This window comes from Urocampus carinirostris, chromosome 13 (genome assembly GCF_059441175.1).
Source record: "Urocampus carinirostris isolate Australia breed hairy pipefish chromosome 13, RoL_Ucar_1.0, whole genome shotgun sequence".
Taxonomy (NCBI): Eukaryota; Metazoa; Chordata; class Actinopteri; order Syngnathiformes; family Syngnathidae; genus Urocampus; species Urocampus carinirostris.
The window spans coordinates 19,920,956-19,946,682 of NC_142361.1; the positions used below are offsets into that span (position 1 = coordinate 19,920,956).

Consider the following 25,727-nt stretch of genomic DNA (forward strand, 5'->3'; position numbering starts at 1 on the left):
GACACAATTCAACAAAAACGCCAAACCCGCTCTCTCTGGACAAAAGCTAATTCTTCGGCTCGTTTCATTTCACCGTGTGTGTGATGTGTGATGTTTTGACTAAATCTAAGAATCTATAAAATAATATTAATACCAGGGCCTGTGTCCCATATGAATATAAATATACCACTGAAAATGCGTCCCCCTCCTGCAGTAACTTAAGAGTGTTGAGTCTCATTTATGTCCTGAATAATGGTTTCAAAACAAGGTGTGTGCAAAATCTCAAATAAATACTGCAAACGAAAATACCATATTTACTTTCAATGCAGACAGTGTTACTGAGAGTACGCGCTCTTTCCTGTGTATAGCTGTGCCCATTTCTACAGCTCACCCAATTAAATTGCTCTAGGTGCTTTTGCAAGAGCTTCCAAAAATGTATTGGAGGCTTTTCATCATAAAAAGTCGCAACAATGAACATAGATTGTTCAATGAGATTCCATACAAAGGATTATTTAGCGATTTACAGCCAAAAGGGATCTGTTGGTGTGACACCTTGACCGTAAACTGTAGTTAAAATTGTGTAGTATATATAGTGCACTGAACCCTAGTACATTACTACTTCTCCCGTGTTATACACGTGACGAATGGTTACAAAATAAACAATTTGTTTTGTATTAATTTTGGTTCTGTTTTATCTTCGAGCGACACGTACTTATGAAAAGGAACAATAAATTGCTTGCGAGCCTTAGGTTCCCAACACCTGCTTTAAAATAACCAGTAAATTTAGATTAGTTGTGTCCAAACTGGGCAGCACGGCAGGACAGTGGTTAGAGTATATGTGTCACAGTTCTATGGTCATGGGATCAAATCTCCCTGTGTGGAGTTTGCGTGTTCTCCCCATGCTTGTGTTGGTTCCCTCCTACATTCTGAAAATATGCATGTCAGGTTAATTGGCTTTCCCAAATTGTCCCTAGGCGTGAATGAGCGAGTGAGTTGTCTGTCTCTGTGTGCCCTGCGACTGGCTGGCAACCAGTTTGGTTCAGCCTGCCCACTGCCCGAGAACAGCTGGGATGGGCTCCAGCACCCCCGTGACCCTACTGAGGATAAGCGGTGCAGCTAATGGATGGATGAATGTGTCCTAACTGCACTGTTATTTGCAACTATCCAATTTTTTTATTGGCTTGTGGGATTCACTCTTAATGAACAGATAAAAAGGCTTTTCCATACAAATAGTCACAGATATATTTGCACATTTATGACAAAAAAAGGCTCTTAAAAACACTGTGGATATAAAATATTTAAATTTAGATGAAAAAAATGTCGAAATGAAAAATATTATTAAACTGAAAACTATTTTTTATACAGGAAAAAAAACATTATCTTAGTTAGGTTTGTTGAATTTCTCTTACTTCCATCACCTTATTAACAAAAATCAGGGAGGTGTCGAGACAATTTGACACTATTACAAAGTACTAAAATACCTCCCATCTAGTCATGAGAGGTGTTAATATAACTTAAAATTAATCATGTAACATAACACTATTAAAAAAATAAAATAAAACTTGAAAGAGGAAAGATATTTCTAAAGTTGCCCAATTCCTACTCCTGAAATCTAGTCTTGAAAAAACATGTAAGAGATACATAATTTCCCACAATTTTACTCTGCTTCATTCCAAATCCCACTCTCTTGGTCAATTTAGAATTAACAATCATGATTTCAGTATTGACGAGAAGCTTAAGCATATCAGATCATTTACATCACATACACTGACTTCAGAGTAGAGTGATTTGTGAAGTTGTCAACAGCACAGGAAACACCTTCACAAAGAAAGCCACAAGGCACGTTTTGAAAAGGGTAAGGCAAGTTTTGCTTCTCAATATTGAAAAGTATTCTGCTGACTTGTTTTTTTCTGATATGTCTGTTTGCACTTCATTACTTTTACCTATGTGTCAAAAAGTCAATGTTGTGGCTACAAAGTTAAGTCACCTAGATAAGCTAATACAGATTTGTATTGTTTATCTCAATACAAATCAAAAGGAGGGAGATCAATTAAGGTTGAAACAAATGAAGAGAGTGCAGGTATTACAAGAAGATTCAATTTCGCCCTATGATCCGGTCCAGAGCCTTCGCTCTGAAAATGCTGGTCTACTAGTTATCCCAAGAGCCAAGAAGAAAACCACAGGTTCGAGAGCGTTCTCCATTCAGGCCCCAATATTGTGGAACGCTCTGCCTCCCTGAGATTCGGACCTCAGTGGAACTGTTTAAATCTAGGCTTAACACACACTTCTATTTTATAGCTTATGCATGACCTATATTTCACCTTGACAATTAATATATGCGTATTATTTGTTTTCTGTTACAGCCTTGTTATCCTGGAAGGGGGGGGGGTTAAGGTTTCTTCATTTACCTCATGTTGAGGTTTTTGAGTTTTTCCTTGCCCTTATGTAGGTTTTAGATCAGGGGATGGTGTAGTCTGGAGTGTGCAATAATCTGTGGTCTGTGCAGCCCTCTGAGACTCCTTGTGATAAAGAGCTATACAAATAAACATGACGACTTTTTTTTTTATCTTTATGACTGACAACAAGACACAGCAAATTTATACCCACATTAATGCTAATTTAAATAAAATCTTCTTTCGCCTCATAAAACTTACAAAAATAATACACATACAATATATACAGAATACCCTGTTCACTTGCTGTACACTCAAAGTGAGAAACCTACTCACAGCTACATTTTTCTTCTACTCCCGTTCACAACCACACTTAATCCGATTGTAACATAATGTTCCCGCATACAAAAATAAAGAATACAATAAATCCACCACCGTAGAATAACCATACAAAAACAGCAGTGATTGTTAAAAAAAACAAAAACATTTTTTATGCAATAAAACAACATGTAATGGATACGAAAATATAACATGGGATGTGTATTTGGAGCAGAGCTCTCATTTAACTGAACAAACAGGGACATCAGAAGGAGGATACCAATTTGAAGACATTTTGTTTTGATTTTTACATCGATACCTGATCAGGAACAAAAAAAAAATACAATCCAAGTTGTGTTGTTATACATGGGAAAAAAAACAGCCGATTTTCTATAACTGGTTTCCATCTCATTTTAGAGACTCTGTTTTTGAGTGTAAGCTTTAAACGTGATCTTTGCATAGACCAATAAGCCATTTGTTTTAAAATGTCCTAACACTCAGCAGTCTCAAACAGTGGAACCCGCCCACAGCTGTCGTCATCATTTTGGTTCACCTAAACACGAACCCTTGACCATGCTACAGCATAGCTATTCACAATCACAACATACTGTACTCTTGCAAGTACACGCAGAAGCGTTTGAAACTAAAATGCAGCCGGACTGTTACCGCTGACCGGCCGATCACAGACGACATTCCCAGCAGAGGTAATTGTGAGGCAGACCGAAAGAAACATTGATTCGGGGGTGCAGAGGAGAAAACTAAAATGTTGCAAAGCCGTTTCCGGGTCAGCAGTTAGAGTGAATAGGGGGTCTTGTCCCTGTCTAAAGGAGAAAGTCTGGAGACTCTGGGATGGTGTCTGTAATGAAAACGGAAAAATGAAAATGTAAAAACACAATCAAGCTTATTCTGAAATTAACGTTAAAAAATGAAACACAATACTTGACATGGAACAAAGCAAAGCTTATAATACTGCCCAAACCCCCAAAATAATATACTGTATACAGTGGAGCTCTGCTAAATATGTGAATGTCTGAGATATAATTTGAAAAAAAAATTAAATGTAAAATTAAGGTACTTATTTAAAAACCCCAAATTTTCTCTAAGTGAAATATCAATCACAATTCATCCATTGTTTTTATTAGAAAAATATCCCATCGAAAAAGAACAGTGGTATTACGAATTGTCCTAAAACAGCTCTGTTTGTTTTATTCCCTGGAAGCAGAGATGAGAACCTTTTTTTAAGTGATTACTAATATTTTTCGAGTGAGTTACAACTTGTGAAAAGCTTTTCATTTATTGTCCTGAAAAAAAGCGGGGTACAAACGCTGCCCTATTGACAAATGGAAAGGTTCCGGACGATTGTTCCTAAGTTTAATTTGTCCGTAAGTTGCTTCAGTGCTATATTTTTATGTTGTATTAATTTGTATCAAAAAATAAATATTTCATAAAATATGCTCTATAAAGATAAATAAAGTTAAGTTTAACTTACTTTTGGAAGATAAGCTTCAAGAGGTCCTCCTCTGTGTTAGAGTGCCCGGAAAAAACGATCCAACCATTTTCTCAACCGCATCAAGTTTTCTTATTCGATTCCGTTCCAAAAGAAACGGCTACGCTCTTCTTTACACTTTACACCAACCATATTGAATGGATGCACGATATATTAAACAATAAAAATGTCAAAGATCTTAGCGCTGGAGATAGTAATGACATAGTATAAACAGTAAAGAATGTTTACACATGAACTAGGAAGAGGAAGCTGGATTTCTTCTTCGGATGGATACTGGATCTCATAGCGCCACACGCCGGTAGCGACGGAAGGAAGCACTACAGTGCTGTCCTGTACTCGGAAAAATATGTACACAATACAAAATCTAACTTACAGCAATGTCCGGATATTTTTCAACGTCCCGAAAAAAATGTTCGTTTCTACCGTTAATCATAAGTAGAAGCGTCGTAAGTAGGGGAGCGTCTGTACACGTGACTTTCAAATGACAACCTTTTGTTTTTTTTCTCAATACATAGCATTTCTTTTTTCGCTTGTTGTTTATTTTTTGCTGTGCATGAGCAAAAGTTAGGAACATTCATTTAAATTATGCTTTCAATTTGAGCACATTTAAAGAAAATCCCCCATGAATGAATTTGAAATGCTTCTGTGTTGAACTCCAAATGGCATTGTTGGTAGAAAAAGGCATGTAATGTATTCTACCTACCATTGCTTAACATTTTATGATATATTTTATTTATTTATCTTAAAGCCATTTCACCTGAAAAAGTCGGACTTTCAACATAGTCACAGGAAGAGGAACCAGCTGTTTGCTCGTTCCCTCCTAGCTTAGGGCAGCAGGCCAAAAAAGATGAAGAAGAAAGCTGTAGTGTGGCTTTATTCACACCACATTCCAAAACAGTGAAATAAAATTAGCAAGCGCTATTTGAAATGGATTTCCAAACAGATGAAGAAAATAAATGGTTAAAAATATGAAATTTTTTTTTTTTTTTTTACTAGGATTATTGTAGTTTTCACGCATAGCAGATGAAGTGGACCGATACATATTTCATCAGTAGAGAACAATGTCCATAAATGCTAAGTACAAAAACGAGGTATAGAAGAAAAACATTACATTTCTGAGTCACATCTCTCGCAAGCCATCTCTTTTAAGCACGCAATTTTACACAAACCTCCACCGACACTTCCAGCAAATGTGGGACATTTCAACACTCCGGCCATGGTTACACTTTTGTTGCGTCAGAGTCTTTTATCATTCTAATTATGAAACACATTTTTCAAGTCTCCCTTTGTACTTCTGCTATAGGTGTTACACTTGAGAAGAGAAATAGTTTCATGAGAAATACAGTCATTTGAATTTACTATTGGTAGTTTTCAAAATACGTAACCGCCTCATTTTTTCGCAGGGTTTGCGTTCTAAACAGGTCAACCGGGCAAAGCCTTTATTTATTTATTCATTTAAACCTCGATTATACATTGAAACCAAATAACTCTATTTACAATTTTAACATATAAAAGTATTCTACTCTCTTTCATAAATTCTGTACCGTCAAATCCTAATTTTACAAATAATCTTGATGCTATAGTGTACGATAGCGTTGTCAATGCTTTCAGGACATTATCACCTTTTTTCTGACTTTAGGTTATATTTTGTTGCCATCATATGGGCATTTGAGGATAAACAAATGTTTTGGAAGGAAGTTAAGGAAATAAGGAAGAGGGAGAGAAGTGTGTCAAAAATCAGAATGGCAGGCTGATGGTAGAAGGGCACGAGGTGTGTGAAAAATGGGCTGAGTATTTTAGTGAGCTGTTAAATTCAACTGACGAGCTGGAGGAATGTGTTGTACCGATGGGTGGTGACAGTTGAGTATATATGGAGTGGGTGGCAGGTTGATGCGTGCTGTGCAAGCTTGTATGTGGATAGTAGAGCTTGTGTCTGAGTGGGGAAGGAAGTGAGCGAGTGGTTTCTGGTAAGAATGGGTTTGAGGCAAAGGTGTGTCATGTCACTTTGGCTGCATGAGGTACGTGTAAGAGCAGGGAGAGCAGGTATAGTGTGTGAGGGTGGATTACATGCAAGTCAGCTGTTGTTTGCAGATGACACTGCCTTGGTGGCTAACTCTACAGCGGACTGAATGCTTTAGGAGTGGAGTTTAATAGAGTGTGTAAGAGAAGGAAGCTTAAGGTGAATGCAGACAAGAGTAAGGTGATGAGGTACATAGGTGGATTAGAGATTTTGTTGAATGGTTTGAAGTTACAGCAGGTAAATGGTGTTTAGTATTTGGGTTTGTGTAATGGAACGTGTGGTTTGGAGAAGGACGTAAAAATAGAGTTGGGTGTACTGAATGGATTATTGAAATGAAGAGATCCGCGAATGGATTCTAAGGGAGGATTGTATGAAGGTGTGGTGAGAGAGCTTGCTGAGCGGGTCGAGTAAAATGTTTTGAGATAGTTTGGACATATATAAAGAATGGATGAAGGTTGTTGTACTAAAAGAGTGAAGTAGTGCAGAAGTGATGGGAAATAGAATGAGATAAGGCCCAGATATGGTTGGATGGATGGAATGAAAAATGTTCTAGATGAGAAGTCAGTTGATTTAATGGATGCAAGAGTGTGTGCAAGGCATGGATGTGAATAGCACAGCGTAGATAAGAACGACTGATTTTGTCGCATATCATGCGGAGGGGGAAAACCAGTCTATGATGTCGGGTCTCTGCTGAAGAAGGGTTGAATGAGACAGCTACTCACCCCTTGTTGTGCTCCTGGCCTAATGTTTGGTGTCAGCTTGGGAAGAGTGAAGCGGAATGAGTGTTTGGTGAATGGGAGTGTGTTCTTGACTCTAGCAACCCCCACTAAGGGAATATGCCTTTGGTGTATCAATATAGATCTTGTGGACTTTATTGAAAAACAAAAATGCGGCGTAAAATGTTGTAATCAAATATCATTCGTGCGGACATAACGATTGCTCAATATTGCTGACATGTCACCATTGAACATGTGGACCGCTGTAACGAAGGCCTCATCAACGGGTCCTGTTCTTGAGCAACTTGCTGACGTTCTCAAAAAAACAAAATAGCAACACAATTTACATGTATGCAATCTGAACCTGACATGCTGTTTTATGTAACTGCACATATTAGCATTCAACCTTATTAAGGTGCAGGTAGAGAAGAGGCAGAGCTACTGTTACAGGGTTCCTAAGGATTAAGCAGGTTTAATTAAAGACTTACTAGGACTTTCTGATACCTTTTGAAATAAAATATAAGACCAAGTAAATAAAAATGCAATATTAAAATAATCAATGCAAAACACCACAAATATTACGTTGCACACCGTGCCTCATACATACGACCTTTAGCCATTGCGAAAAAAGTTCGCCAGACAGCCACTCCTCATTATTTTTACACTCTCCAGGTTCAAAGTAAACATCTCTGTCCCAAGTTGCTATGTGTATTTTGGGTAGACCCAAGGCATGCGCCTGCTCTAAAAGGCTTGACTGAAACCACATCACTTGTTTTGATAGTTCCGTTAATTTGGTCACGCGATGTCGCCACCTCAGGGAATTATCGAAAAATAATTGATAAATATAACTAAATCTTTTCAGTTCAAACAAATATAAATCTTTTTAATGTGTTCACAGTTTTAAGACTGTAAAAAATTGTATTTAAGACATTTAAATGCCAATAAAGACAGTTTTCTTTTAGAATAACAAATTCAATGCCTTTTAAGACTTCAACAATCCGTGGTAACCCTGTTGTTGAGCCGATCTAGATGCAAAACACGATGCACAATGAAAATCTGAGAAGTAGAAAAACCACAAAAAGTAAACTGCGATATAGCAATCGATTGCTGTACTGTGCTTGCTCAATAACTATTGATGTATTAGTCAATTCAACTATTTATTGGAACCTGAGACTCTCCCGAAAAAATGTGTTTACCATCACACAACATTTTCCAAATATAAATATAAGTGCTTTACCCTCTATCGGGAAGAAAACATCCCCATGTGCAGAAGGAGTCATGGGGGTTCCTGGTTCGGATAACAGATGGTGGCCCGTCCCCGAGGACTGCCTGGTCATAATTTGAGCGACCGTGCGGGTCTTTACCCGCGGCGATTCCCTGAGAAACATGGGGTTCTCATGGCCTTGAGCTTCACTGAGAAAACACAAAAAAAATATACATATTACAGTACAAAGGAACTAGGTATGTGTCTAACTACAATGAAAAAAAAGTATTTGAACACCCTTCTATTTTGCTATTTCTCCCAATTAGAAATCATGGAAAGGGTCTGAAGTTTTTATCGTAGGTGCATGTCCACTGTGAGAAAAATAAACTAAAAAGTAAAATCCAGAAATCAAAATGCAAGGATTTTTTTAACATATTATTTATGTGATAGAGCTAAAAAAAAGGATTTGAACACCTGTGTATTATCTGGAATTCTGACCCTGAAATACCTGTTAGTCCACCCATTAGAAGTCCACCTGCACTCCATGTATCATCCAGAATCAAATGCACCTGTTTGAGGTTGTTAGCTGCATAAAGAAACCTGTGCATCCCATACAATCAGTAAAACTTTAACTTGTAACATTGCAAAGACCAAAAAGCTGTCCAAACACACCAGAGACACAATTGTACACCTCCACAAAGCTGGGAGGGGCTAGGGAATAATTGCCAAGCAGCTTGGTGAAAAAAGGTCCACTGTTGGAGCAATCATTAGAAAATAGAAGAAGCTAAACATGACGGTCAATCTCAGAGTAGAGCCCCATGCAAGATATCACCCAATGGGGTCTCAATGACTCTAAGAAAAATGAGGAATCCGCCCGGAAAACGACAGGAGTTGGTCAAAGACCTGAAAAAAGCTGGGACCACCTTTTCCAAGTTTACTGTAGGTAATACACTAAGACGTCATGATTTGAAATCACGCATGGCACAAAAGGCTCCCCTGCTTGAGTCAGCACATGTCAAGGCCTGTCTTAAGTTTGTATATGACCATTTGGATGATACAGAGAAGTCATGGGAGAACATTTTGTGGTCAGATGAGGTCAAAATTCAACTAAGTGTTTGGAGGAAGAAGAAAGAAGAGTACAATCCGAAGAACACCATCCCTACTGTGAGGTGTGGGGTGGTAACATCATGCTTTGAGGGTGTTTTTCTGCACATGGGAAAGGACAAGTGCACTGCATTAAAGAGAGGATGACTGGGGCCGTGTATTGTGAGATTTTGGGTAACAACTTCCCTTCCTCAGTCTGTTTAAAAACAATCCATGTGAAAGGGATTTTTAAAGGTGTACACTTTTTTCCGTTGAATACATCTCAAAGCACACTTCCTTTATAAAAATGTCTATCCATCCATTATCTGCCCCGCTTATCCTCAGTACGGCCGCGGGGGTGCTGGAGCCGATCCCAGCTATCTTCTGGAAGTGGGTAGGGATGTTTTTGGGGCACCCATAGCAGCAAGATGTCAGGTAATAATGCCTCCAGGTGAGGCTCAAGTTGTTTAAAATAAATGCAAATTACTCGACCTAAAACCTTTTTTAAAAGGCATGTTCATAGAATAGTCCGTGTATGTTTGCCATCTTCTTCAATGAATAGGTTTTTATTAATGAATGAAGCTTTTTTACCACTAGGAGCTGCTAAATAATACACACCTTCCCTTTAACTTAAGTTTCAAGACAACACAGTGTAGCCAACGTTCAGAATATAAAAATCTGCATAAAAAACAAACTATTTAAAAACAAAACTATAATTTTAAATTTTTATAAAGGGCGTAAAATTAATAAGTTTGCTTAGTAAAATGAGAAAAATAATTAACGACTAAGATTATTTCCGAGGTTACCAATTTATTTAACAGTTGATGTATTCATTTATTTTACACTCTAAACACGACTATGGAATGGTTACTAGTTACCAAAATGAATTTACTCATAATATCCTCTGAGCAATATTATTGCGACGTGATCGTGCAACAGATTACTAACCTTGTTTCGTATAGTAGATAAATGAGCTAATATTAAGTTTTATTTATCTTATTTCTGGACCATTTTCTGTTTTCACAGCACACAAGTGTGCCAGAGCACAATAGTTGAGAAAAAACATCCTTTAAAGAACAGCTGCTGAGCAGACTGTGGGAAAACATACCTGTCCATCCTCACTAGCTCCTGTGCACCTGGGACAAAGGAAATAGGAAATAGGTTACTGTGAATAAATCCAAACAAAGCAGAACGGCGCGTACAGTGCAAGTTTCCCTCTGTGTACAGTCGATTCAACTCTCAAACAGGAAATGCGCGTTCAACTGAAGCTCAGCAATGAAAATATTGAGGGCAGTTCCCGTTTGATGTGGAACTGTTTGTGCCCTGCTCTGCATTTGGATGGGAGTCGGACCTGATTTTTTATTCTTTAAATAGAAAATTCTAAATAAATATGCTGTAGAGTCAGGTCAAGTCAAGTAATGTTTATTTGTATAACCCTTAATCACAAAGAGTATCAAAGGGCTGCACAGACCGCAGATCATTGCAAACCACAGACTATTATTACACTACATTACTACCAGGGTTGGGTAGAGTTACTTTAACTTGGATTACTTTCAATTACTTTTAGATTACTCCAATACCAAATATGCTGATAAAAGACAAAAGAAACTAAATATGAATAAAATGACTAAATTTTGTGCAAGCTTGGGGAGTAACGGAATACATGGAACGGCAAAACTGATGTTGGCAAGCTGTTTGCATTTATTTTCATTTTGTTTCTGTCGCATTTTGTGTTAGTTTTGCCGGAGATCAAAGAGATCAAAGCCAGGAGAGAAAGCTTACCACGTGTTGTGAGTCATAATTGTATTCATATTTAGTTTCTTTTGTCTTTTATTAGCATATTTGGTATTGGAGTAATCCAAAAGTAATTGAAAGTAATCAAGTAAATGTAACCCTACCCAACCCTGATTACTACTATTATTACACCATCCCCCGATCTAAATCCTACAGAGTTAATAACAATTAATAACAATGACAATCAATAAAAATTTTAATCGCCCACTTCCCTTATATTAAAACTTAACTGTATATTCAAGCAGTGTCTGAAATGACGTCTGCCTGGACACCCGGGGCGTATATCTTTTACGACGGGCGTACTTTTTCAAGGGGAAAAAAAAAAAAAAAAAAACATATTTTGTCTTTTTATTTACTTGTTTATTATTTTTTTTCAAATCAAACGTTTGCTTTATTCCGATTCCAAAATCTTGATTCGGTTTGGAAATTTAGGTTCGTTTGGCAATTTGCATACTCGGCAGCCAATCAGAAGCCTGCGTCAAATAACTTCGTGCTTCGGGAATCTCCCGAACGTTCTAAGGTCGTGCATTTGCATACCATTTTCCAAAGTAGACACACAGAGAACACAAGTAAAATGGAGAAGTGGTTAGGAATCAAACCAAAACCTCAGCCCCAGAAGAAATATTCAAAAGAAGCTGACAAAATTGATGACGCTACAAAACGTAAACGTACATTAAAAGTATCGTGGAAAGCGGAGTTCACGTGGCTTGTAGCAGACGACGCAACGCCATAATTGCATGAATGAAGATTAGTAAATACAGGTACATACTGATGGCAGATGAAAAACAGCGATGTCATATACAAGAATAAATGTTATAATTAGATTTATAAAAAACTTAATTTTAAAGTGTTGTTCTGTTATGTATTCTTAATATCAATCCTAAACACTTTGCGACAATGTTTTTTTTTCGCGATGAGTTGTCTTGTGTTTCAAGTTGGTAAAAATCGGGCAGACAACTTTTCAGTTCTGTAACCTTTGTCATGGGTTTCAGACACTAATTCAAGAAAAAAACAACATTAGTCTGGTATACATACGTTTATTGGAATGGTTGTTCTGCCTCTGTCTGTAAACGAGGAGCAGAATAACAGGTAGAGAAAGTAGAGCCAAGATGCACGCTGCAATGGCCAGGGCCACCGGCACAGCTCCTGAGGATGGAGCGAAGAAAATGTAATTTAGAGGAAATGATAAGAAATACCAAGTCGTATACAAGAAAAGTTTGTTGAGGACAAACCTCCAGGGAGTGATGGATTGATGACGGAGCATTCTTGAGATCCATTTCTTCCTGTAAGAGGATTACATAATTTCCTCATGCATGATTTAATTTTTGGATCGGGTAATTAAACATTAATATAGTGTATAGTGTAGACCAGGGGTCTCCAACATGGTGCCCACCAAGATATTCTTTCTGCACAATGTTATTGCACATTTTATGATGCACTATTCTTTTTCATTCGCAAATATTGCACTATGATTAGAACTTGGGCCAGTCCCTAAGTACTATGTTGTAAATATTTTTCTGCCTTTAATCCTGATAGTCTTTTATCTTTTTTAAATCTTTAAAGTCTTTATTACATGTTTACCCGGGAGCACCATCACTCATCTTTCATAACGATATTGATGACAATAGAGACAATTCAATTAATTTAAGTCCACTTGAGTAGCCCATGGACTGGTCCTGAAAATAGATCATGGGTCATTGTGATTTTCTAAGAAATGAAATGCCTGGCTATTTTAACTTCTAGTAACAACAACCTGGTAATAACATAGTAATAACATGTAATTTCAGAAATGCATATAAAACCGACAGCCTTTCTGAAAAGTTTTTTTTTCTGCCTGATTATGCATTTTGGGTGACTTGTACATCAGAGTATTTTATAGTCCAAAAAAGAAGAGTGTAATATTTGTAATTTAAGAGAAAGCAAACTTAAGGGGGCAACATAGTGTGAAAGATATTTAGGGACAAGTTTTAATCACTGCCTGCCAAATTAAAATCGATTTTTGACATCTGTTGCCATCAACGCCAACACTGACATGAACAGGAAGTTAGTATATTTTTTTTCCGTACTCATTGCAATCATAAAACAGTAACGGTTTCGTAAGAAGTCGGAGTCGAAAATGACCTAAAGGGACACTGGTTAGTATTTGACCACTAGATGTCGCTGTATTGGTCAGTGCAAACAAAATGAGTGCTACAGAGCACAAGAAAGACTACAAACTACTGACAAAGGGACCAAACCACATCATTTTTTTCCAAATTTCTTGGCCCAGGTTTTTTTGGGGGGGGATACCCTAGGCAGCAAAATAACAGACAGTCATGTCAGCTCCCCCTAGGTGGGCCACATATTATGTAAAATAAATATCAAATTCTTTAAAAAAATTTATATGATAGTTAATGTATTTTTACTTATTATTCAAGTCACTATTGTTTCCTAATGAATTAATTTGTTTTCTACCACTAAGAGGAGGTAAAAACTCTCGCAGGGGCCTAAAGTACAACGGAGTACATTTTCAGGAAAATCAGTTCAGCTGTTTCAGAGCCTGTAAAATCACATAAAAACACATTAATTGTGATTTATAAATTCGTTAAAATTTAGATTGGAAAAAAACAGGTGGATTTTGCTGTTGGCTTTCCATTCCACAACCAAGATATTAATCAGATAATGTTTGTTCGCATTCACACCAAAACCAAATTAAAATATTTTTTGCACTTTGACAGTTTTACTTACGCGGTGTCACGTGGAGTATAACATGACTGTGGGAACTTTGCACAAGGCTTGGATGTTTATGATCTTGCTTGAAGTCTAGAACCATACAGCAGTAGCGCCCCTGGTCAGCAATAGTCACATTCTGCAAAACCATCCAGAGTTTGTTCTTGGTATATCCAAATTTAAAACCAGCTGGCAAGCTGTGGTTTCCATGCAAGTGACCGTAGGTCATGTGGCGCGGCCCTAAACGTCCCGCGCAGTGTGCGTTGCTATGCGGCGTGTAAAGCCAGACGTGTCTTAAAACGTCAGAGGGGGCCAAAGGGGCCCCTGACTGAGCGCAGTCGGGGGAGAAGGTCGCGCCTTCCGGACAGGTCCAGTAAAGGTGAGGGCTGGAGATAGTCAATGAAGAAAGGGAACGGGGCGCCTTCTCCGTAGCTACAAAAAATAAAAACAAAAGATTATTTACTATAAGAGGTAGAACGTTCAGCTTTTGCTCATTTCCAATTGAGAATGTAGTTCCATAAACCATATTTATTTCTATATAACGGGCTTTTTTTTTTACCCAAAAGAGAACTCAGAGTTTAGCTGTATACACAATCACAAAACATTTCATGTAACAGAACACGGGTTGCGGTAATGAAAGCGACAAATTCTAACCATTGAACCACCAGTGGTAAAAATTGTATATCAAAAGGCATTCCATTTTGTCTCATCACGCTATTTTTACTCATGGTACCAGAGAAAATTTTTAGATGGGGAAACAAAGTTGTCCTGTAATAAATAAATTCAAAAAGCATGACAAGGGAAACAATTCTTTGGTGTATCTGATGATAAATCGGACTTTTAAGAAAACATTTTGGTATTGTGTTCATAGTTTACGTTGTCATTCTATAATACTAATCATAGCCGCACATGTTGAACAATGTTCGTCACTTCCAATACTTGTTTTGAGCTTAGAAAAATTGAGACAACATTTTATATTTCGTTTAAAAAAAAAAGGGGTGCACATTATACAAAGTGCGTATTGTACAAACATTTGTACAGTATACGTCTAATTAGATTGAAATTCTACATCATTTACAATTACTTGGGATTTACATTCACATGTACATACTTTATACTTTGTAATTGTAACTTGTGCAGTCCTTTTAGACATTTTGTGATTAAGTGCAATACAAATAAATGTGACTTGACTTTATCTTTTTATAGTAATTCTCTATCCAGAAGACAATTTTCCAGCTAACATAGCATTAGTAAAACATCAGAATAAAGGTTCAAAAATGATTATTATAAACCATCAGTTAATCTATTTTTTATGTATTAATCCATGAATTAAATAGATTTTTTAAAATGTCAATCTGTGATTTGATCAGAAAATTATTTCAGTAAATAATTATAGAAAATGAAATCAATGATGATTTAGTCGCTGGTTTGGCCAGGACCATGACAGAAAACAGTCAAGAAATGTTATATTTACAAAGCAGAAGCAAAACTTTGCAGTAAAGCCAGAACCATATTTCTAAAATATAAAATATTTACCTGCACCAGTAACTCTACAAATGTTTTTTGTAAAAATGATACTCACAAGTGTGGGTTAAAAAAATAATAGGTAACTTTTGTAGCAAATATATTTGTATTCAAAAAAAAATTTTTTTTTAAAAATCAGAGGATTTAGAGAACTCAAAGGTTATCTAAAAATTGGTTTGAAAATAAATTGTCGATTTTTTTGCACCTTTACATGAGCAGCTAGTTTTATGTCTGTTGCATTTTGTTTTAATGGATTTACACAGTGGCAAGGACAGTACGCCGGTTTACCCCCAACATTCCGAAATCATGCATGGCATTGGTGACTCCGAATTGCCCTTAGGTATGAGTGAGCGTTTGAATGGTTGTCTGTCTCTGTGTGCCCTGAGACTGGCTGGCAACCAGTTCAGGGTGTCCCCTGCCCGCTGCCCGAAGATAGCTGGGATGGGCTCCAGAACCCCGGCGACCTTAGCGAGGATAAACGGTGCAGATAATGGATGGATTTGCACAGCATAAAAGATCAAAGAAAGCAATATTATAGTCGGCAACATCAGTCATAGCATTCTACCTAGCGATCCCATGGGAATTACAGTTCTATTTTATAACAAAACCAAAAAAAACTACTACAACATCCCATGACCTATTTCAGAGCATTACAAACTTCCTGGTTTTTGTGAGTATTTTGTCTGAGCAGCATACTTCCTCTTTTGCATAGTTGTTTTGTGTACTTAAAATACACAAAACATCTGGTGGATTGAAATTTGCGTAGTGGTCAAAACAATGACAAGCACAATGTGTAAAAGGATTTAACGCTGAGTTTTGTTGAATTTTTATTTTTCACTCAACATACTTGCCCTTAGTTTGGAATCTGAGATGTTTCACTCCAATGATGACAGGCATCAGAGTACATTTTGAGCAAAGCACCTCTCACTAATGCCAATAAAATAAGAACATGTCCCTATTGAAGAAAGAGAAGTTTTTCCTCTACCCATGTTCTAATCAACATCCAGGTCACAAGACTAGACTAGTAAGACAATTGCAGGAATTAAGAATTTGTTTTTTATTACATTGAAAAAAAATATAAAAATAAAAAACAATATATATATGCTGGGCCTGTGAGTACAGACTGAAGCTGTGTGCGTGTTACGAGAGTGTTGACAGCATGGCTGACCATCATTCAAATACCAGAGTGGGGTCAAAATGAAACTTGAGGAAGGGGTGGAGCATGACAAGGACAAAACCTGATTTAGTAAAAAATTCCCAAAAACCCATCCCATACCCATCCATTGACAACTCCACAAGTCCCAAGGCATTTTTTTGACAGCGCACTACATATCACTTGGAACAATGTAGAGACTGCAAAACCACTGAATGAATGAATACACCGAGACATCAAGTAAATAAATTGAGTAGTATATACAGTGTTCCTTTGTTTTTTACTGCAAATGCGTTCCAAAAAGGACCCGCAAAAGTCACAATCCGTGAAGTAGAAACCTTTATTTATCTAACTTTTTTATTTATTAAATCCTCTATTATACGTTGAAACCAGAGAACAAATCCAATTAATAAGATCAAAAAATTGTTTAACAAGTGAAGGTATTGTACTACTTTTACCTTCTCTGATCTTTTAGAGAACCTAAAATTAAAAAGGATTTGCTCTGTTACAAACGTGTACGATGTAGACGGCAACGTTATTGATGCACAGGCAGAAAAGGGGTGGGACAACAATCAGAATGCAAAACACAATGCACAATGAAAATCCACAAAGTAGCAAATACGCAAGAAGTAAACTGCGATACGAGGGACTATAGTATCTCATTGAAATATATCGATAATCATAAGGTGCATTAATTATAACTAAGTGAATAAAAATACTGTAGAACTTATTCAAACTCACTCACAATTATGACTAAACTCACATTTCAATATGCTAACAATATATAATGCTACACAAGTTGCTGTAATGTGCCCATAAAGACAATTACCAGAAGGGCAACTGTTAAAAGTGAATTATGAATTGACTCACGTCTGCATATAAATCCTGATTGACAAAGATGACTCATAAAACCGCAAGAAGCGCTTTGTTGGTGTGAGGCCTATAAGTAGGAGTCATCATTCTATACACAGTTAGCGGTTTAAGAGCATAACTCAAGCAGACGCTGACTGTCATCATTTAGTTTGTCCTCGAACTCGGGGCATGATTCTGGTATTGAAGGTATGCACTCGAATGAGTCGGTCCTTGCCTTGTGGCATTCTTAACCAACTTGTGTTTGACATCTGGAGCAGCGAGAACTTAGCCACCAACGGTACTGAAGACACAAAACTTAGTTCTGTTATCCAAAGTGGGCTTTTTATTTTTACTGCTACTTGTGCACGGTATGAAATGCGAGTGTATCTATGGTGTCATTGTAAGATTGAACTTTCGGGCATGAAGTTGGACTCAAATTCATCTGCTGTTAGGGTTTCAAAACAGAGCCATGTGTGTGGTTTTTGCGTATTTTCATTTTCTAAACTCAATGCTATTTTTGAGTGTAATGAGGCTTGGGCGGGATCGAAATCTGGTCTCCCGTAAAAACGGCGGCTGACGACGGCAGTGCGGTAAACAGTCGCTGTAGTAAAAAAACAGACCAAGATTGTTGCCACATCCTGTTCTTTACGGCAACACCGGAGTCTTAACACATAATATTGGTTCATGTTCATTCTCCCATAGTTTTTAGGTGCAGTGCCATGACAAAAGATGGTATATCATTTTAAGTAAGCTGAGTTGTGGTGTAACCTAGCTGACACAGAGGCTGGTTGGCATTTAACAAGCAGGGTACACTGTTCCCAAACTTTAAACTAATTTAGTCTCAAATGCGGCCAGATTAATTGTTTGTGTGGTTAAAAAAAGAAACATGACGGTTTTTGCTTCCCTTGTGTTATGGTGACGTGTAAAGGGTCTGACTTCCACCCCCCTGCGCTGCTGACCCAAAACAACAAAAAGTACCCTCAAAAGTTATGAGTAGAGAACCCTGATAAGTATTTACAAACTGATGATTTCAAATGAATCTGAAGTAAAATTGCCTTTATTGTCAATGTAGTGAACATGGTTTACAACAAAATTAGATGTGTCACTCCAGGATAAACGTAAGTGACTTAAAAAGATAAAAAATAACATTAGGATGCAGGCAAATATTTACAAGGTAGTACTTGTACACCTGATTAAGTTGTAAGTGCATCCTAACAATAGTTTAACAAAAAAATAGTCAAATGACATGAACATCTATACAAGTTGGTTATCCAAAATGCTTCATAAATAGAAACCTTGACTATATCCTGAATTCTGATAGGTCAGATATTCCGGAAGATCCCTTTTCCAATTGACAAACTGAGGGTGAAGGAAATTGTTGTATGTGTAATCTTAAACATGAGAATGAATTTTGTCGTTGTTTACAATTGAAACTATGGAACTTATTTTACTGGCTACTACATATATTTAAAAAAAAAATAAAAAATAAGAATGTGTCTGCTATTAACCCCTTGCAGATACAAGAGAAAATGTGACTTTTACTTTTTCCTTTTAATGTTGCATCACTACTCTATGTATTGAGTATCTCTTATTGCAGGAGTGTAAAGGAGATTTTAGATAGGAGTGTGTCGAGATTTGGGGGGTGGACATCCTTCCTGAATTCCTCCACCCTCCTCTTGGCTACTTTTCACTGACCATTATCTTACACAAAAATGTGGCTGCTAGTTTACATGTAAAACGGGTTGCATGCAAAACTACACTTGAATCCAAGGTGAAACTGAAGGCATTTCGCATCAGCAGTCATTCCTGAGCACAACGTTATTTCATTTGATCGTCCCAAAAACAAACAAAAAAAAACAATAGGCTAATAATGGATATAATGCATACACTTGTGGGTAATCTGGAGAAAGTCTGCAGTTTCTATTGTTGGTTTCAAGGCACTGTTTTCCTAAACTGCACATATTTGAGTTTGGTATGTTTAGATGTGGACTGTCGTCTGAGGTTGACCTCTGCACTGTTCATTGTGTGTTGGAGGCAATAGGAAAACCATGCAGAGTTGATTAAAGTGAATCTTGGCTGCCATTGCTGTTCCTGCTACTGTGGAGGGACAATGGGAGGGGAAGCCCTTGTCCAATCTGGTTTCACACCCACCCTGCCTTTCTCTTTGGCTCTTGTTTGGCTTTTTTTCCATGCTTCATGAAAATATATTTGTATAATGTTGCTGTTATGACCTTCTTGATGAATGGAAACAAACGTATGCTCCATCATAGCAACCAAATGTTCAATTGAAATAAAACCATAACATTTTCTCCTATAGTCATATAAAATGTCTGGTAGGTGTTGTTTTCCTATAAATCAATCAAACTGAGATTAGGAGTACATTAGGCTTCTTTTTCTACTTTGCAAGCACCTAACATCTGAGCTTGGCTTGTTAAAATTTTGGTTTTCCCTGGCCTCAAGACACTGATAGTCCCTCAGGGTGTAGAAACAGTCCTCCTTTTGTCATGTGTCAGAATGACACCTGTTTCAAACATATCGCTTCCTAAAGCCTTCTTTGTGAAAACCAAATATTGTGTAAAAGCTCACATTTGTTTTATTAAGCAGCCCAAGTGCACTTATATTAGGACTACTAGAAAAGATACCAACTGGTAGATCTGATAGCATTTGACTCATGGGAATTTACTACAAGTGTTTGTTTAAGTCTCTCAATGGGCACACACCCCTTTCGCTCCCCCTACAAATGCAAATATGTTAGAGACTATTAAGACTTAATGAAACCAGCAGGAGGAACCTCAGAATATCCTTTCAACACACAGTTTCAGCTGAACCCTCTAGTCGAAACAAAAACAACAGCTAAAGAAGTGGGTTTTTTTCAAATTCCTAAATGTTATACATTCAAGTGGGTCAGTTAAGTATGTCAGAAGTCCGAAGTTGGATTTCAAAATTTTCAAATACACAAGAAAAATGTTTCACGCTTCCTCTTGTATAACCACCGCTTTGTAAGCATTTCACAACATCAGTTTATCTGAACAACTATTTTGAAACGTGAGACTGTTCCATATTCTACTAGTTTGTAGTAAAAATTAGTTAAACGGGAAACTATTATAACCTGGCCTTCCTTTTTTAATTAACCAATTTAACTGGATTAAAAAATGTCTTCCTTCGATAATGAATCAGTATAGTATGTTTTTTGATAATACAGAAAATACACAAATTGTCAATTTTGTATTTGTTCCTTTTCTTTGTTCATATGAGATAGAAAAATAAACGAATCACGGAATGAAATACAGTAATCCCTCAATATAACATGGTTAAACTTTCATTCTCTCATCCTTTAGATTTTCAATATGCATCGTGTTATGCACTGTAATTGGGTAAAGAGTTCCCCAAGAGAGTAGGTAGTCAAAATAATACATTTTTACAGTACTCAGATTTGTTAATTGAATGCTTGCGCTTGTCAAAAAGGTTTGTTCTCTGGCTTTAATATATAATAGAGTATTTAACTGTATAATAATTGTAAAAAAAACTAAACTTAATGGATTTTGCCCATCACGGAATGTAACCCCTGCAATAAACAAGGGTTTACTATACACAGAATTGCATCTCTGTGATGATGTTAACTTAGCACAATGCATTTATGTCACGTACCTGCAAAAAATGGATGTGGAGCTTTTGGTTGATTACTACTTTATCAAATCAGATAAAAAAAAACTAAAAAAAAAACAATAACATTTATGTTTTACAATGTTAACACATAAAATCAACATTGCTGGGACAATAACAATATGTAGCATTATTTGATGATTGATTACTTGTGCATTCAATGTATAAAAATAATACACTAAAATACACAATAATGCACTTTAATGTTAAACACGACCTGGTTTACAAGTCCTGCTGGACATTATTTTAGCATAACACTGTTGTGGGTACAGCAGTGGTCAAGGTTCTTTCAACAGCAGTCAATGTTGTTGTTACTTGGAAAAATAACCAGCGAGAGACTTCCCAGCAAAGTAGAGACTTGCCCCGTTTTTCACTTCTGGACCTTAAGCAAACATGATACCCTAAAACTGACGACAAAGGGCGTATTCTCAATACTCACATCCTGTTTTACAGAGGAGAAAATCTCCCTGAGGCCACATCCTGTTGATGAGACAGACCCAGGAAACCATTTTCAATCACTGTCCCCTAATATTGACTAATTTAGTAGAGGCGATCAATGTGTTACATGCTAAATTGGAGGGATAGGGTTAGCGGACAAGACTAAGGTTGCACAGTCACATCCTGTGCTTAGCTCGTTTACCATTTTTGATGGTCACAGTGGCGCACAATGTGTTTGTTTGGAATCGGAGAAGCTGATTATTGTTTGTCTCAGGCCATGGTTTGTGCAGAGGAAGGCTATTAGTGACAGCAGCACCAACAGCTGTTAGAGCTCAAAGGAAGGAAAACCTGACAAAAAAAGACGTAATAGGACTGTGTGCTAGAGGAAAGCACCCTGGAAACGTTTTGTAAATTAGCATCAACTGTAACACATTTAAAATGTAATTGTATTCCTACCTAAACCATAGCATTTCATAAATATTCTCAATTTTATGGTAATATAATAATGCTTGGGGCGTAAAGAGGTGAGTAAGGTGACTGTAGCCCTGGCCTGAAGGCAACAGATGTCCCCTATTCTCTACATTAACAGTCAGCTGCCTTAACTTGGAATGTCAAAGTCACTGACAAAGACACATTTTGTAGTAGAATTTAGGCCAACAAGATGGCAACTCTCAAGTCATTTAAGTAAGCATTGATTGTTTAGATAACATTACACGGAACTCGGAATGATTTAAAATAACACTGTTTTTCATTACTACCTATCTTGGGAGAAAAACAACACTTTTTTTTTTCTTACAAAAACATCCATCCATTATCTGCACCTCTTATCCTCAGTAGGGTTGCAGGGGCCCATCTCAGCTGTCTTCGGGAAGTGGGCAGGGGACACCCTGAACTGGTTGTCAGCCAGTCACAGGGCACACGGGGACAGACAATTCGCTTGCTCATCACACCTTGGGACAATTTGGACTGGATAATTAACTTGACATGCATGTTTTTGGAATGTGGGCGGAAATCCGGAGGAAACCCACGCAAGCACGAGAAGAATATGCAAACTCCACAAGCGCTAACCACTGCGCCGCCGTGCTGATTACAAAAACATGAAAAAATAATTCAACATAGTTTATTTAACATATGATCTGATTTAGCTTTAGAGCTTTATTCGTGTTCTTCAATTATGTTGAAATAAAAAGGTATGCAAAAAAAAAACACTTGACTGCCTGCATGATTATTAGGACTATTAAATATTGTTTTTCAATGCAAAGAAAGAAAATAAAATAAAAAAGTTTGTATGACTAATAAATGTTCTTATACTAAAAACAAATATTTAACAGTTAGTTCACTTTACTCATTTTGAAATAGTATTATTTTCGTTATATTACTATTTTAAGGCGTGCCTATTTAAAGAATCATTTTAATTTTAAAATAAGCCAATTTATTTGTCATCTCCCAGATTGAAAATGTCGACTCATTAAAATAGTTCTTTTTTTGTTTTTAATCGATAGAAAATATATTTTTCTCATGTGAGATGGGGGAAGGAGGCTTGGAAAATATATAAGTCAACACATGTTTAATTGTATAGCCCTTAATCACAAGAAGAGTCAAAGGGCTTGACAGATTACAGTCCATTATTACACCATTCCATTCCATGATCTAAAACCTACATGAGGGCAAGGACAAACTCAAAACCTCAGCATTAAGGAACTAAGAAACCTTGAGAAGGGGGCTCACATGAGGTAATCCCTCTTCCAGGATGACCAGGCTGCCATGGATGTTGCAAAGGCAATATCCTTTAAATTGGCACGATTATCTCCTAGTGGGGCAATATCTGTTTTTGCAGTTTCTATGGTCCGTGCAGCCCTTTGAGTCTCCTTGTAATCAAGGGCTATACAAATAAACATGACTTAAAAAGTAACTTGTATTTAAAACCTTGTATTTTTCTTGTTATATCGCCCATTTTATTATAAATATTTAGATATAATAGCATTGATTATGCCTAAGTATTTTGATCGTTAATGGTTCCTATTAGCAGAACCACTGCATCAATACGTAAGCATGCTAAAATACACAAACTTTCCGACTTTGTGCTTAATGCACCTAAATGTGGACGGAAGCCCGCGTTAAAGTGGTTAAATATAATCCCAAAGTATGAATAGTCATCGAAAAGGTTGGTTTCGACAACGGGCAGCATGTCAACAAGCTGCCACACGCCCGTCTCGGTCACAGTCATCACCTCACCTCCACTCGTGGACAGCAAAAGACAAAACAACATCGCCTCACTCCAAAGTACTCCAGACTCCATGCTTCAGTTCTAAAGTTCCAGTTTAAAAAATCTTTTGACGTAGATTCCGCTTGAGTAGAGATTGCTTAAAAAAAAGCAGAAGAGTGAGTGATCGCTGTCGCTCCAACTCCTGCGTGTGGAGCTTTTGAGGTTAGAAAGTTTGGCCCGCTCTCGAGTCACGTGACGCCGTGCAGCGGTTTACTTGGCACCGCCCACTCGACACATTCCTGGATAGATGAACTGGCCAGGTTAAAGCTAAATTTCGACTGAATTTTCGATTTATTCAATACGTTTTATCGTGTAATGTTTAAGAACATATGAATGTCAAAGTGGGAGTTTTAGTTATTATGTTTTAGGATACAAAGAAGTGTTGAATTGACAACCTAGGTCCGTGTGGGGCAATGTTCCCTCTAAACTGCACGCGTGCGCAATCGCGCACTGCCCAGAACTTTCCTGTGCACAAGAAAATCTAGCCAGCTCACAAAAATCAGGGCTTGAAATTGCTAATTAAGAAGCGAATTAAGTCAAAGTTACAGTGCATGAAGGTAAAAATACTAAGCTTCCCCTGACGTTGTGTTCTAAATGCAGTATTTTAAAGTCAAGGTCGAAGTAGAACGAAGTCGAGTAAAGTCAATAGAGTTTTTCGAGAACCGGCTTCTTCGGCTCGGCTCACTTAAAGGAACCGGCTCTTTTGGGTCCGAAACGGCTCTTCGGGTTGTTTCTGGTTCTTTCATCCCTATATGACCAAATATTATGTAAAATTATGCACAAAATGACTTAAAGGAAGGGGGAATAGAACAAAAAAGAAAAAGGTACCAAAATGAAAAAGTAGTGAAAAGCTGAGAAAAAAAGAAACAAAAGGAAGAGAAAAAATAATTTCAGAAAAAAGACAGAAAAAGAGAAAAGAAACAAAGGAAAGAAGTAAACAGAGAACAAAAAGAAAAAAGTAACAGGTAGGGAAAAATAAACACAATGAGATTTTTTTTAAGGAATTAAAAAAAATAGAATAAAACAGAGAAAAAGAAGAAAAAGTTTGTGTTGCATTCAAATAATTTCCAATTATACCAAGTCAATCTTGTTGCCAACATTGTACTTCCATTAAAGAAATGTTGTTAAATACAGTTGTGTATCGTGCAACCGACTAAATAAGCCACCCAAAAATGTTAGTATTATGCGGCAAAAGATACCAGGAAAAAAAAGAAACGGAAATCTTGTGACAGAATTGTTGTAAAGACAAATGACGTTTGTAGGCCGAAAACCTTTGCAATAGTACATAAGTCAATTCATTCAAAAGGGAAAAATAATTTTGCATTGCCGGAAACTCAGCAAAATGTAACGTGATGTCAAGTTTTGGACATGTTTGATAATGACTTAGTTGTCACACTTGGGATTGCTGTTGCTCACTGTTGTTTCAAGCGTTGCTCACCGACTTTGTGTGAACGCTCAGACCCGTGGAAAATTAGAGGGAACATTGGTGTGGGGTCTCATTTGTCATGGCTCAGTCTGTCATTATTTTCATTGCGTTTGTATTTTTTTAGATATGAGTAATTTAATTTCAACTTTGTGGATTTCTAACTTAAAGCCGAAATCAAGTAAGTTGATTTACGAATACAAGGTACTAAATACATTTACAGTCCTCTATGTGTGATTTCTAATGAGCTCGTCAAGTCATGTTTATTTGTATGTTTTAATCACAAGGCGTCTCAAAGGGCTGTGCAGACTATTATTACACCATCCCCTGATCCAAAACCTACATGAGGGCAAGAAAAAATACCAAAACCTCAGCATGAGTGTCAAGTTTAAAACTTGAGATTGTAGTAGAAAGAAGAAAAGAACACACTCTGAGTCGGAAACTTTGTTTTGATAGCCCTTTTCATGCTTCCAGAATCGCCTCGCTGAAGGAGAACACCTTCCTCCTTTTTCAGAAGGCTCATTTACAGTGGAACCCCGGTTCTCGACCATAATCCGTCCCAGAACCCTGTTCGAAAACCGATTTGGTCGATCACGGAAAATCGTTTTTCCCATTAAAAGTAATGTAAAATCGTTTTAATCCGTTCCAACAACCCAAATGTTTACCATGACCGTAAACATGAAGC

The 25,727-nt window shown here is 37.2% G+C and overlaps 2 protein-coding genes across 3 annotated transcripts in view; one reads left to right on the forward strand and one right to left on the reverse strand.

The window, feature by feature from the left end:
• Positions 1 to 25,727, forward strand: part of cdh23 (cadherin-related 23) — a 330,854-nt gene that overhangs the window by 279,509 nt on the left and 25,618 nt on the right. The gene's annotated exons all lie outside the window — the stretch shown is intronic.
• Positions 2,542 to 23,805, reverse strand: vsir (V-set immunoregulatory receptor). The gene is made up of 7 exons (XM_088351309.1): positions 23,589 to 23,805; positions 13,742 to 14,155; positions 12,247 to 12,297; positions 12,050 to 12,160; positions 10,329 to 10,356; positions 8,171 to 8,346; positions 2,542 to 3,546 (listed from the first exon to the last, which is right to left on the reverse strand). The coding sequence occupies exons 1-7, from the start codon at positions 23,650 to 23,652 to the stop codon at positions 3,512 to 3,514; spliced, it is 879 nt and encodes a 292-aa protein (XP_088207435.1). The 5' UTR covers positions 23,653 to 23,805; the 3' UTR covers positions 2,542 to 3,511.

Coding starts and splice junctions, on each gene's coding strand:
- vsir (XM_088351309.1), bottom strand. CDS start 23,652: ATGGAGTCTGGAGTACTTTGGAGTGAGGCGATGTTGTTTTGTCTTTTG. Junction 14,156..23,588: donor TTTGCTGTCCACGAGTGGAG/GTGAGGTGATGA, acceptor TATTTTTTGTAG/CTACGGAGAAGGCGCCCCGT. Junction 10,357..12,049: donor GAACAACCATTCCAATAAAC/GTATGTATACCA, acceptor CCTTTGTCCCAG/GTGCACAGGAGCTAGTGAGG.